General features: G+C 42.6%; 2 protein-coding genes across 6 annotated transcripts; one reads left to right on the top strand and one right to left on the bottom strand.

Moving 5' to 3' along the window:
• The first annotated feature begins 52 nt into the window (after window positions 1-52).
• stj (straightjacket) lies at window positions 53-11,421 on the top strand. Of its 5 annotated transcripts, none has more exons than XM_065497960.1 (28): window positions 53-323; window positions 1,093-1,285; window positions 2,663-2,879; window positions 2,938-3,069; window positions 3,141-3,400; window positions 3,778-3,888; window positions 3,948-4,149; window positions 4,216-4,352; window positions 4,405-4,545; window positions 4,598-4,684; window positions 4,896-4,952; window positions 6,256-6,336; window positions 6,437-6,511; window positions 6,573-6,677; window positions 7,134-7,205; window positions 7,259-7,400; window positions 7,455-7,509; window positions 7,573-7,715; window positions 8,129-8,173; window positions 8,232-8,325; window positions 8,475-8,507; window positions 8,914-9,030; window positions 9,085-9,337; window positions 10,040-10,288; window positions 10,347-10,473; window positions 10,538-10,763; window positions 10,822-11,017; window positions 11,072-11,421. In XM_065497960.1, the coding sequence occupies exons 1-28, from the start codon at window positions 82-84 to the stop codon at window positions 11,168-11,170; spliced, it is 3,891 nt and encodes a 1,296-aa protein (XP_065354032.1). In that variant the 5' UTR covers window positions 53-81; the 3' UTR covers window positions 11,171-11,421. The 5 variants fall into 5 exon arrangements, with proteins under 5 accessions (XP_065354032.1, XP_065354029.1, XP_065354031.1 ...); XM_065497957.1 differs by having other exon boundaries at window positions 7,573-7,781; XM_065497959.1 differs by lacking the exon at window positions 4,896-4,952 and having other exon boundaries at window positions 7,573-7,781.
• A 133-nt stretch (window positions 11,422-11,554) lies between these two features.
• On the bottom strand, window positions 11,555-14,467 carry spag (spaghetti). The gene is made up of 8 exons (XM_065497962.1): window positions 14,249-14,467; window positions 13,796-13,912; window positions 13,623-13,736; window positions 13,443-13,570; window positions 13,123-13,390; window positions 12,105-12,377; window positions 11,867-12,053; window positions 11,555-11,812 (listed from the first exon to the last, which is right to left on the bottom strand). Exons 1-8 carry the CDS (start codon window positions 14,384-14,386, stop codon window positions 11,724-11,726), a joined length of 1,314 nt encoding a protein of 437 aa, XP_065354034.1. The 5' UTR covers window positions 14,387-14,467; the 3' UTR covers window positions 11,555-11,723.
• Between the last annotated feature and the right edge of the window lie 143 nt (window positions 14,468-14,610).

Below are 14,610 nucleotides of genomic sequence, written 5' to 3'. Positions count from 1 at the left end.
TCACTGGGTCATGCTAAAAGGGAAAGTTGTTGGCGCTGCTAAAGGGGTTGGTTATGCCCGAGTGCGGCGGGGTGCGGCGCGATGGCGTTGGTGTGGGGGTGGCGTGGTTTCGAGGCGGCGCGGTATCGATTGGACTGCGCTGGCTCTGCTGTATGGCACCGACACTGGGCACCACTCTCAGGGCTAGTGCATCTAGTGCCAATGGAAGAGGAAGAGACGAGAAGATGCTGGCCCGTGCCAAGGATGCACCTGCTTTTGCTGCTGCTGCTCGTCTCTGCTCAGCCTGGCAACGGGGAAGCTCATGATCCCATCAACCCGCAAAGGTACACCCCTCCCGCGCCCTTTTATTTACGCCCGGACATGTGGGAAATCTGCAGGAAATCGATACATCCGTCATCGCACTCTGCATAGCAGATCTTAATTGCGGCCTCTTTTTTGCCAGAGAAGGGAAATAACGCCGTGGAACCGAATATTTACCTCAAATAATTCATTTCAAATATTGCAGAGTACATTTTTTCATTGAAATGTCCGTCAGAGGAATCAAGATTTCAAAGTATTTATTTATTTGAATTCATGTTTTGAAATAGGAGCATTTATCCTTTTAACCTTTTCTTTATTTTAAATACGATTCCTATTTGACAACTTTCTCCAAAAATAATTAAAAAAAATTAACCTGCGCATTAAACGTTTTTGCTTTTTCATCCGAATCTGAACAGCTAAAGCTGTCGGGGTCCTCACTCAAAATAAACCCAACTATATATTGATCCTGAGTATGGATATTTTATATGGCTGCAAGGCTGCCCAGTTTCACTCTCTTTGCGCTCCTTCGATCCGGCACGTAACTGACCAATCCATGCGGCAAACCATTGGATTGCGAATCCAGCACGCCCATTCGTATATATGTCGCGTTCGTTTTCTGTTTTCTGGGTCGACGCAGTACGCCTGCAAATAACGTGGGTATGCAATCTGCTCCTTATCGAGCTCGCACCAGTTGCATAATCAACACGGGCGTTGCTCACTCGCTCTCCTTCTAGCTTCTCGCCTCAGGAAATCACAAATTGAAAAAAATAAATCTCTTCGCGTTGATTTCAGTGTTCAGCAATGGGCGAAAACACTGGGCATGGAGCTGTGGACGTGCGGCAAATACGTCACGAGAAGGGACGACCTCCTCGAGAGGTACAATAAACAACATGCGAATGTGATAGAGAGATCAGGCTCAAACATCGTGCTGGAAATGGCCAAAGAAGTCAAGGAGATGATGGACCTCAAAATCAGCGCACTTAAGGTATGCTCAGTAATGGACTCGAGAGCAGCTTGGGCCCAATCGTGGTCATCTTTTCGCCTTTTATTGTACCTAAAGCTGCTGGGAAGGTGCGAAAACCAGCTAGTTGCGCCCGTTGAGCTATATTTGAGCATTTCGAGTCAAAAAATTCACCAGTTGGCTAAGCCCTTGTGTTCGAAGCCGCCAACAGATGGTTCCAACGTATATTTTCGATTTTAAGGCACTTTTCGCCGCGATTTCAGACTAAATCCTGCCACTGTGCATTCTTCACTTAATATGTTTTCTTTTGACGTGCTGAAAACCAAGCCAATCGCCGTAGAATTGTGAAAATCTTTTTTTTTCTTTAATAAAACATCTATTCCGACGTTTCTATACGGCAAATGGCTGGACTGATTTTTGTTTTCACCACGTCTTAAGAAATAATCCTAGAAGCAGAATGCACAGCAACAGGATTGAGTCTTAAATCGCAGCGAAAAGTTTATTGAAATCGAAAGAAACCACTGGCACCATCTATTGGTTGATACTAGCAACTGGTGATTTGACCACCATTGAGCAGTCAGTGATCAGGGTCGCAAAAACCCGCATCTTTCCGGAGAAATCCGCTGTATTGCAAAACATGTTTTTTTACGGGTAATTTTTCTACAATTTCGCGCATTTTTCCAAAACACAGACATGTTTATTTAAAATAAAAAATTTCTCATGATAGCTGACCAAAAAAGGATTGTTACAAATCAGTAAAATGCCACTGGTTTCACCAAAAGACCGGAAATTCTAACACTAATCGTATTTTTCCAAAATTTATGACTGTTTGGCGCGAAATGTGACCTTTGCGGAGTTAAATTCGGAGAACCCCAAAACTGGTGGCTTTTTCCAGCTGTTTTTTTCCGCAAAAAAACCAGTGGTGCATTTCTGCGCATTCCAAAATTGGTAAAACCTGCCAGTAATAGATCTCCTACTTCCTTGAAACTCCTAAAAGCGAGCCAACGGGCTAGTTTTCGCCTCTTTTTTTTATCATCCCGCCACACAAAAACAAACACGGCGCTGTACTTTTTTTCTTCCGAGCTCATCAGCGACAAACAAATATTTGCGGAATAGAAATTATGAAGACCGATAAAGAATTTTGTTGATATTGGTTAACAGATGAAGTCCGATCGGACTCCAATCAAGTACTTAAACGACCCACGTCATCGCCAAGTGGATGACGGGCGAAAACTGAATTTTTATTTAAAAAAATATTTCTGCTGTTCAATAATAATGCAAAAATTACATTAATTCAAACCGCTGACAATTTTTGGCTCCCAACAAAGGGCAGGCTACAAATAATATACATACAAAGACCTGTTGTTGCTTTATTGACGGTATAATCGACTCATTTCGCAGAGAATAATGGACGCCGCTGAAGCCACTGCCATATCCTCCCACGAAGAGTTGGTCCTAGAGCACGAGTACTGGAACGCAAAGCTAATAGTGCCCCAGGGAGAAGAAGTGCCCGAGGGCAGCCGAGAAATGGTTCTCACCCCCAACTCCCATTTCTACAACATTCCAGTCAACACTTCCTTCTCTACGGTGCATGTGCCAACAAATGTGTTTGACGGAGGTGAGTGCAGATTTATATTCTGAATTACGAGGGGCACGCTACAAAATTGCTGTTCCAGCGCCCGACGTCATGCGCGCGATAAAATGGTCTGAAAACCTGGACAGCATATTCAGTAACAACTACAAATTTGATCCGTCGCTGTCGTGGCAATACTTTGGCAGCTCGTTCGGCTTCATGCGTCAATACCCAGGTGAGACTTAAAAAACCGATTGCGCGACGTTTGCTCAGAATGATCGCATGATATGTATTGTCATTGAGCAGCGCTGCAGTGGAAGCAGGAACCAGTAGATTTGTACGACTGCAGGACCAGAGGCTGGTACATCGAGGCCGCGACCAGCGCCAAAGACGTCGTCATCCTGGTCGACTTTTCAGGCTCAATGACCGGGATGAGAAAGGAGATCGCTCGACACGCCGTCAACAGCATTTTGGACACACTAAGCAACAATGATTTCGTCAACATTTTCACCTTCTCAGAGGAGACGCAAGAGCTCATTCCATGCTTTCGAGACACCCTGGTTCAGGTAAGATGAATTTATTAACGCCAAAAACCAGTCACTTCTTGTGAATTGTGTTATAAATTTATTTATACGAGGTTTACGGGACAATTTGGGAAAACTTTGAGATCTCAGCGTGGTGAAATTTGAAAAATAAGGTGTGATCTCGCAGAGCCCAATCGAAACTGACACCAAACAAAGCTCATTTCCAAAACATAACTCGGCGAGAGGAGTTTAAAGCACACATTGTTTTTTTAATTGGACCACGATGTCTCGCAAAATTGTGCCATAAAACCGTAAATATGTATATTTCGACGCAATATATCTACTAGTGAATTTCGTAGAGTTTGCTTGGCTTCATGCCAATTTTGACCACTTTCCTTTAAAATGTGTTTCCTCGACAGGCTACTCTCGCCAACGTGCGAGAGTTGAAAGGGAGCCTCGAAGAACTGGAGACCAAAGACATAGCCAACTTTACCACAGCTCTCACAAGAGCCTTTGAGTTGCTGCAGTGGGTAAGAAATTGCTGCACATTTTTTCTCACTCAATTCTAATTTTCTGCAATTTGTTTCAGGCTCGTGAGGAGCGTTACGGGGCCATGTGTAACCAAGCAATAATGCTTGTGACGGACGAAGTTCCTGCTCTGTACGAAGAGATATTCCAAGAGTACAACTGGAAAGAATTGCCGAATATGCCGGTGAGGCTGTTCACATACTTGATCGGCAGGGAAGTACCTGATGTGGAGCGCATCAAGTGGGTCGCCTGTGCGAATCAGGGTATTTATAAAATCGCTTTTATTGCTTAGCGTCTCTACTACTTAACGATATAATCTTCTAAAACAGGATATTACGTGCACCTAAGTACTTTGGCAGAGGTCAGGGAGTCGGTCCTCAACTACGTTCAGGTCATGGCCAGGCCGATGGTCCTGAGGCGAACGGATCATCCCGTCACTTGGACTCCAGTTTACGCCGACGTGACCGTAAGTGCTTAATATATAAATATATTTTCTAGTTTTGAAAGAAATCCTGTAGGATCCGAAAATGACCGACTGGTTGTGGGAAATGAAAGAGTGCGCCGAGCAGAAGGAACGATTCGAGAGCTATCGAAAGAACAAAGAAAAATTCGACTCGAAGGAGGAGCAGGACCGGCGCTATGCTAAAAAGCTCAGAAGGGTAAGCGACGATCCACTGCTGGAGTCATCAAACTTTGAAAACCATATTGCAGACCCAAGACCAGACGAGCGGAGACCTCATCAAGTATCAGCTCATGACGTCCGTCTCGATGCCCGTGTTCGACACGCGCGACAATGCAGTAAGTATGATGCGCTTAGTTAGTGTCTTTTCAGTGGGTGGGGAGGTGATTGTAAATTTATATACACATATATAAAGACTCTGCTTTATACAAAGCGACAATCGAGAAATATTAATCTTGTGATTTCTGAATTCAAGAGTGCTTTCGATGTTATTCATCCGACTAATGCCGCCGTCTTGTCTCTTTCCCGCTTCTTGGTTGTTTTTAACAGAACATTACAGAGCGAATACTTATTAACGAGGCGTACTGGGTAAAACGCAGACGAGAGGTATAACTAATTCCACTTTACATGAAGGTAGCCCAACATGCTGTAGCGCAGCCGTGCTGTTGTTAATTTGGACTGCTGTAGAATATTTATTACTAACCTCATCCCCCTTAGAGTAGTTCTCTCTATCTCTTTCTCTTTCTCAACATCAAACTAATATAAACAATCATTTTAGCCAAACTTCATACCATATTATATATATATACTTTAAATGTTGTCGTTGGAGCTAGTTACATCCTCTTTAACAAGTCGGGAGGACACCTCAGGCGATCGCGCTTTTCCTCATGCAGCCCGAGGTTTCCTCCCTAGAAAGTCAAAATTTTATACAGACTTTTAACTAGTACTCGTAAGTCGGTGTTGGAGTTCTTACTGTTAGTAAATTTGACTCTAAATTTTGTTCAGGTGGCGAAAAATAGAATTCCTTCGGTAGATTGTAGTTCCACTTTAAATCGATGATTAAATAGAAATTTTAAATGTAAACCACACGAATCCTAAACCATATATTAAGTGAAGATAAACTAATTAGATAAAGTTTGATTTTCTATTTTGCTCCTTTTAGACTAAGATCTATTTTCCACCACCAATTAGGTTCATATCTGCGCAAATAAAGACCACTAAGCGCCAGACATATATTTTTTTGAAAGCCGTGAGTGTGATAATCTAGTTTTAAGTAGAACAAATAAAACGACTGGAAACAATCTTCCTGCAAGGAAGGTTTTTTCAAGTAACATGGTTCATCATGTAAATGACATTAAATTCCACAAATCCATTGCTGTGTACGCATTGTAAATATCGAGCTGCAGAAAAACTAAACAGTTATGCTGCTACTCTGACATGATTAATCAGTAATATTAGTGCCAGTGGTAATTATGATTATTCCATAGGTGCTACCAGTTATATTGCAATTTTATTACTATATGGTTAGTCACCCTTAACTGACTTTGAGGCAGGTTGATTGAACCTCTAGATTCTCGGTTTGTTTGATAGTAATATAGTGTTATGGCTATTTATCATTAAATGAATCGATTGATTTTTGAGAACAGCTTGACGAGCAATTAATTTCCAAATCGAAAACTCATCTCATTAAATTTTGTCTGCTTCGCAAAACGGCGCGCGACAGTGCTTTGCCTTTTTTCGCTTTCAAGTAATTGCTCGGCAAGTAAAATAACGAGTATTTTTATCAACTTTATAATGTTTTGTTTGCCAGCGAGTGTTTCATTAATTAATTAGTCGTCAGATTAACATATACCTGCGTGGATCTGACACGAAATTAGGCTCGGTATTCTAATTCATGACACGTTTTCAGACCCGAGTGGCCAATCTGTTGGGCGTCGCTGGCACCGACGTCCCCATTCAGGACATACTCAAACTGTTGCCACCGCACATGGTAATCAAATCAATATTATTTGCCAATTCCCTTGACACTAGCCCGAATGAAAATGCAGCTCCCGTAACTCGAGTTATTCACTGAGTCTTTGCTTTTGCAGCTTGGTGTCAACGGATATGCCTTTATTGTCACCAATAACGGCTTTGTCCTGACGCACCCTGACCTTAGACCGGTGGTAAGTGTTTTTTTAAATAACGTGTCTCGACGGTGATTAACTCAATTCTACGTAATTTCAGTTCCAAGACATCCTCAAGCCCAGCTATAATAGCGTGGACATGAGTGAGGTCGAGTTGATGGACACTGAGACTGAGGCTCGTGAACTTAGTGACGCCATGAAAGCGGTAGGATGATTTTTCACATTTCTCTTAAAATTGTAGCAACTGAGGGGCAAATTAGGTTAGGCAGCCGAATCATTCGGTCGACAATTCGACACCACACATATTAATTTAGCGAGTTTTTGTCTGAATAACCTAGCAAAGAGTGTGGCAAGAATCTCAGAGAAGAGACCGCTTCTATTTATGAAATAAAGCGAGTCAAGCGACATGGCAGGCCAGCCAGGAGTAAGCCTTGTCGCTTAGATGAGCTGGCAGTCACTGTGGCGCTGCTGTCTCGATCTGGCCAATCAGAGAGAACAACAGCCCTTCTCTGATCGGTCACCGACGTTCTTTTTCAAACCGAAATCCACCAAAGTCCCGTTTCCACCGACTTTTGGTACACTGCCTGCTGCCTACCCTAATTCAACCCTTAGAAATCGATTGACGCTGTGAAAAATTAATAAATATTCCTATCTGTTGCAGTTCCGTGATGCCGTGATTAACCAATCCACTGGCACCGTTACGCTCGACACCAGATACCATTTCGACGGCATGGTAAATTTAGATCAAAATAAAAACAAAAGGTTTTGATTATTTCATTTTGACAGCGGCGGGCGTCCCGTATACGTCGGCACTACTACTACACAGCCATAGCAACCACCCCTTTCACCTTGGTCGTTTCGCTGCCGGACAAGTACGGCGCCAGCAAGGTCCACGGGGTGGAGGAAATCAGAAGAAGCGTGGCCGAAGGTGAGCAATGCCGAGAAAAACACAATTTTAATCACAATCACGCCGCTCATTCAGGTCAACACATCATGTCCTACTTCAAGGGGAAGGACTGGAGGGTGCACCCTGACTGGTACGTCCCACCTTGTTTATTGTGTGCGGAAAACGAATCTGACGCGTGGCATCCATATTTCAGGATCTACTGCAAATACCACTACGACACGGAGCACGAGTTCGACTCGGCCGAGCACGAGCTGCTGCACTTTTTGGACCGCGCCCAGCGACCCGGCTGGCACTGGCCGCTGAGGAAACTGTCCACCCCGCCCGAACGTCAGTCGGGTGAGCGTGAGCAGCCCGGTAGAGGTGGCAGCGGCAGGGCGCGCTCGCGGCCCACTCCCCCCTCCAGTCAGTAGGCCTAGTCAGCACTTAGGGGGTCCCACCACGACCAGCGGTTGCCACAACTGTGTCCTTTAGTTTCCGCAAACTACTCCTACACATATTTCATTTCGGACATCTGTATCTGTGTAGTTATTTGATTTTAAACTTTAGGTTTAGATGGATGTTGAAATCCTGAAGCTAAACTACTTGTAATGTGTACATAATTAAGCCCATGGCACGTGGTGAAATCCCTGTCTTCTTCTTGCACTCACTGCACGTTAGATTAGGTCAAACCCTTTGGTGTTTTTAGTTTAAAAATTCCTGCCTTTTCAACAATAATTTCTAATTATTTAATTCTTGTGTTGGTCGTGCAGATGCCAATGGAAAGACCGGAAAAGTTGACAAAGATTCCTACTACTGTGAGTTTGAGCACTCCTTGAAAGAAAATCAAATTTAATACTCTGATTTGATCGACAGGCGACAGGAATCTGTTTTTGTCTCTACTATTTGACGCTAAAATGACCGAAGGTTTCTCGAAAAATTTATCAGAAAGTCCGCCGACCGATTCTGAGTAAGTAAATATTACTAAAATAGTTTTTAAATGAGCTAGTTCACAACCTTTAGCCACGAACAATTGCGAAAAGCATGCGCACATCACAAGATAAGAAAACTACAGCACTAACTGTTTTGAATTTTTTTCCACTTTCCTCACAAACGTAGACCAATGGCTATGTTCATGGTTTTACTCACAAGGTAAAGTATAATGAAATGGCACAACCACCTGACCACTTTGCTATCGTAGAGACCAAAACTAGTCAGCCCTCACTGTTCATAAATGCGTGTTTGATTCAATAACGCCATAAAAACTTGGCTTTCCGGCTGCATGCTACGTGTGTTAGTGTTGCGACGCCTGCGGCGGTGACAGAAGCAGTGCAGCCATCAATGAAATTTAATCTCTATCTCTCTCTTCCATGGTGCGGAAATAAAAATGAACATTTCTCTTCTCCCAAAAGCTTACGAGGATGTTAGTATTTTGCATGACACTGTTTGCACTTTTCTCGTATGACAGCCGGACGTGAATGTATATATTATAGTCAATGCAATATTAGCGAAACGATATGCACACCGTGGAATTTTACTCATGGCTCATATTTTGCAGAAAAGGACTGAAGGAACAGTTCGGAGTCACCGTTTCCTTCATTGCTACACACACCGGTCTCACCAGGTGGCACGATTTCCCACTCGGAGTCGACCCTGACGACGCAAATGTCGAAGGGTAATTTCCTGGCCCGTTGATACTTTGTTCTCACACCTTTAAAATCACCCGCAGGCAATTCAGTTCGCACCACAACAAGGCTACGGACGAACTCTGGTACCGGCGGGCTGTGGAGCAGCACATGGTTCAGCCAGACAGTTTCGTCTATTCCGTGCCCCACGAGGTAAGCCACCAAAACGACACCCTCATCACTGCCAGCCACGCTCTCTTCCTCAACAAGAACGAAAGAAGAGCCCCAGTGGCGGTCGTCGGCTTCCAGTTTTTACAGTCGGCTCTGTTCAACCGCTTCCAGAACATCACCAGTAAGGCAAGTAACACATGAAAATTATTTATATCGACACCTGCGCGCTTTGTCTTCATTCGATCTGCGAGATCTGCAAACCGTAAAAAACGGTCAAGTCGAGAGCTTTTACTATGTGTGCAATTTGATCCTTAGAAAGCCATCAGGGCGCTAAGGACCGAGATAATAGGCACTTTCCTGAGCACCCTTATGGCTTCAAAAGGGTCGAATTGCACATATTCTGAAAGCTCTCGATTTTGCCGTTCCAAATAAGGTGTACAAATTTTGCAATTTGAACCAATATAGAGCCCGTCAGGCGTCGGTAAAGTGGCTACTGACCACTCGAAAGCTTCTCTGACGCCAGGGTTCGATTTCTAACCCATTCAAGGATAACCCCTAGCATGTGGTCGTGATCCTGGACTAAAATGTTAAAACCTTATAACCCTCCGTGCCTCACAAAATAAAAATTGCAACATCAAAATTCCAAAAGTTTTGTTTTTTAATGTAAAAGTTGTTGGCCGTTTAAATTTTAATGCTCTTATTTACTTCAACAAGCTGGAGTAAAGTGAAGAGGTTGATTTTCCAAAATTTCGCCCTGATTTTCGGGGAAAACGGCCTCATTTGGTTATTTCGACTACTCTATACCACCCTAACGACTCAACTCAAACAAATATTATCAAATCATATCTCTCGCGGAAACACCCTAAAATAATAAAAAAAACTTCACAGTGCGCGGTACCGAATTGCAAGAGGACTTGCGCGAGCCAAAACGTATCCTGCTACCTCCTAGACAACCACGGATACGTAATAATTTCTGACAACCTGCAAGAAAGCGGCCATTTCTTCGGCGAGATTCAGGGGTACGTAATGCAGAAAATGATCGATGAGGGGATATACCAGAGGATAAGGATTTTCGACTACCAGGCAGTGTGTTTCAAAGGAGACGGAGTCACAAGTGATGCTACACCAAGCAGAATGGTACCCTAATTATTAAATTGCCCAAGAAATGCGCCATTTTCATGAATTCTTTTTGCAGCAAAAACACCACATTCTCAGTTGGTTCTTTGACTGGATAGTTAGCAAATTTCTATTCCTGTACGTGCAAACGAGTCTGCAAGATATTTGGCACAGCTCGTGGGCTTATCCTAGTGGTGGTGAAGAAGGTAGCATAATACATTCAACAGGGTGAAATTGCAGACCCCTGCATAACTCTGCTCTTTTGTATAGCTTATGAAGAAAATTATGAAGACACAACTGAATCAGGAAAGCCTGGAGACCGGCACAAACGGACAGAGGGCAAGGTGCTGATCAACCGCACCAGACCACAAACATGCGATCAACAAGTTGACTTGTACCAGCTAAACACACGTCTCAGGTCGCCCAGAGGTTCCAGCGACAAAAAGGGAAAACCGATAACTAACAATCAGAAATACGAAATTAAATATTGCACAAGGTACGCTTTTCTAATGTTCCTAAACCACCTTACCAAATTTTCTAAATTATTTTTGCAGGCCGTTTTTGATAGAGCCGGTTGAAACCAGCAATATGATATTAGTAGTAGTGGACTCATTATGCGAGATCCCGTTCCACGAGATGACCGTGATCCCGAATGAAGTTTCGTACAATGAATCTCTAGCGTGCCACCGCCTCCGAGGAAACATTCTGCCCCGCAAGACCCTGGGAACATGTATAAACCACCACCCAAAGGTAAGTTGACCACCACTCGACGAGCCGTAATTTTAATGCGGTGCGTTCTTTCAGGAAAAAGAAATTGAGCTTTGCGGTCGTGCCAATCGGCCAATCCACGCGTGGAGCGGCCTCATCGTGGCGCTACTCTTTTGGCTTCTGGCAACAGAATAATCTCCATTCATTGAACCCTACACTGTGATAATCGAAACACGCGCTCTGCCAAACCGAGGCAAACGTTTTGCAGCCACATTCGGCACCGGGTTAATGTAAAATGACCAAGTACACGCTCGCTCCTTGATTATTTCGGCATTACCGATGGAAAAGATAAAATACATTGATTGTGCATCACTTGCTACTGTTATAAATAAAATGCCTTGTACATGTTCATTGCCACTGTGTCCATTTCAACAAAATAATGACGAGTCGTTTTATACTTCTATTTGTGACATCACTGTTGTGCTTCTATCATTTGTTGACAAGTCTAAAGTTTCCGATTTAAATGTAAATACTGTACTTATGAATACTATTAATCAAACTTAATAATACAAGTCTATGAAACATAAAAAAATACTTTTAATATAATGTCGCTCTCTTTATCACCGATCATGTGAAATTTATGAACAAATGTATTTATACCAAAATAATAAAAAATGTTGTACAAATGTAGACTGTTTTAATTGTCTTTTCCAAACATTTTTCTCTTTACCTTAACTGTCAGACTGAATCAAACCGCAAACTTCTTCCTGAGGTCCTCTGCCTCCTCTTTGGTAATGTGCTTGCACTCCAATGCCTTTTGGATGAGACTGGTAACAACTGCAACAAAAAAATGTACAACCTACATTGCCGCTGCCATTCGATACAACTCACCATTTCTGTCTTCGGCGCCCATGAAAAGGGAAAGAGTTGAAAAGCGATTGGTCTCAGACAGGCCGTTCAAATACTCAGAAATGAGATCTGCTTCTTCTGCCGAGCTGAGAGCCTTCAGGACCTCACTTAAAATTCCACTTTCCAAGGAATCGCCAAAGATTTTGGGCAGCGAACCTCCAGGTATTTTCTATGGAAATCACATTGAGTTACACGATAAGCATGGCAGGACTGCACATACTGAGAGGTATTTGTAATGATCTTCTGGCCTGAGCTGACCCCACGAGACCAGGAACTGGACAGAATTTGTTGGGGCTTCCGGAACTTCAGTCAGAAATTGCTTCTCGAGAGGTGTGACTGGAGTGCGTGGTGTTGACCTTGGAGATGAGACGGAGTTGCTGGAGCGGGACAGTTTCAAGCTTGTTGGTCTTTCAGTGATCTCCTGTTCTTTCTCTAGCACCTCCGGTTTAACATTCTTCCCAATTTCTTCAATATTAATCCTTTTCAATGGGGCCTGGAACATATTACAATCAGATATTTATATTAATCAATCCAAGCGAATGCTCAAGACGCGACCGGAGACTCATCAGGGAGTTGCCTGAGCACCCTGGTTGCCTCCAAAGGGTGCAATTTTACATATTCTAAAGGCTCTTGACTTGGCCGTTTGTTCAAACAGTGCGCAAATGCTGCAAAACGAACCAATACTGATTGTGAGCCAGTCAGACATTGGTTAAGTGGTCACACATTCGAATTGAGATTTCAAAGGCTACCCTGACGTCAGGGTTCAATTTCTGACTGGTTCTTATGGTCTTTTCTGACCTCAGGAGTGGCCCAAAGCATGATCCAAGGGTTAAAATCAACCGATCATGCAATTTTTTCCCCAATTCGCACAACTCAAAAATGTCCTTTTCAACCCTACTCTTAATATTTCTGAAACTGAAGGAAAATTTCTAGGAATACTATATATACTTGAGGCAACATTTTGCACCTTAGTTTGAAAAAATTCAAGGGTCCTACTCGAGAACAATCGAGTTTGAAAAAAAATCTGCAAAAAATCTATTACATCTATACAAGTTGTTGCCTGTCTGATTAAGCGTCCATTGGTGCAAAGTATGTGATTCTAGCTTTGTTACAACTCGAGATGTTTATAATTTTGTCACCTGAATTTCAGGCAAAATAATTTTGTTGGCGATCAAGCACTTCTATATGACCCCAAATCTCTGCTGGAAACACTCATTTATCACTCATGCGTTATTTACTTTGGATCTTTCATGGTGTGCTTTGCTGATAGCAACTATGGTTGAATTATCCCTTGCTTCAAGCTTCGTCTTCAACATTTTGGCCTCGGACAAGCACTTCCTAGCTTCTTTGTTGGCTGGTTCCAGTTTTACAGCCATTGAGAGATCAGTAATAGCGTGTTCTGGCTCGTTCAGACTGATGTACGAAGAGCCTCTCCTCAAATAAGCCTTCACGTAGTTGGGATCAAGTTCCAGGGCAGCTGTGCAATCCTTGGAAGCCTCTTCATACCTTGAATATTCGCGTTATGTCTATTTTTGGATCCAGGTAATTATGTACACACCTTTCGATTTTCAAGTAACACAGAGCTCGATTGGCAAAGAAAATTGGATTATTGTCATCATGCGAGATTGCTCTTGAGTAGCACTCAATGGCCTCTTTCCACTTTTTATTTTTTACATTCGTGTTTCCCTGTAAAGGAAAACATTAATTAATAAATTCAACCATGTCATATATTAATTACATTCTCTTTCTCGAAATTAGCTTCTTCAAGACGCTTTTGTCTCTCAGCTTCCGAGATTGAGTCTTGAAGAGGTTTCCCTTGCCGTTCATTGTTGTACTGTGCAGTCGCCTTTTCCTTCAAAATGAATAATTTTTTTAAATGAAAATTAGGTAAATAAAGTAGCAGATTCTTACAAGATCATATTTCAAAAAATCTGAATTTGACATGCTCTTGCTGCTGGTAGCCTTTTCTTCCAACTTCACGTCCTTAGTTAATTTATTCTTCTTGCTTCTAACTGGTGGAATTTCGGTCTGAAGATCAAAGTTAGTGTTAAGTTAGAATGATTTATTTGAAATTCAGTAAATCAGTATCAAAAGGCCTAACCAGGAAATTATACAGCATACTAAAAATTGAAATGACTAAAATGAAGCTGTATTTTATGACGGTTATTCAACTCTACCACAAGTCGTTATACCAGAGATTTCTTTGTCAGAAATTTTGCAAAATATAAAAATATCGTATACATATCATTTGATTCACCTGGCTGAATATCTAGATTCTTAATACATAATAAGCATAACATGTCAAGTTTTTGGAAAGGTGCGTTCCCCTTGTATCTAAGCAAAAAACTCGTGCACATGGATTACCTCGCAATCTTTGCCGCCTTTGCTCAACGCTTGCTCTTTCTGCTTTATCTGCTCCTGCCAGCTCTTCAGGTCTCCCAAGAACTGGGTCAAGTCTTCAGAATTGTCCCTTATTTGTTTCTGGAGTGCAACAGGATCCATTTTAGGTAGAAAATGTCAAGATTTGGAATGAGGACTTCGAAATCTTGTTTACAAATCGTATGGTTGTCGACAAGCACGACGGACAAATGACGATCGGATTGATCTGATTGGTCGGTGAACCGGTCCCAGCTGAAGAGGCTGGTGTTTGTTTTTACTGTTGAAGTTAGTAGAAGAGGGAGATGCAAACTTTTAACCCGCGACATTCAAAACATCATTGGTTGTTT

The sequence above is a fragment of the Cloeon dipterum genome, chromosome 1, assembly GCF_949628265.1.
Source record: "Cloeon dipterum chromosome 1, ieCloDipt1.1, whole genome shotgun sequence".
NCBI classification, from domain to species: domain Eukaryota; kingdom Metazoa; phylum Arthropoda; class Insecta; order Ephemeroptera; family Baetidae; genus Cloeon; species Cloeon dipterum.
This window is presented reverse-complemented; position numbering and strand designations above follow the sequence as displayed.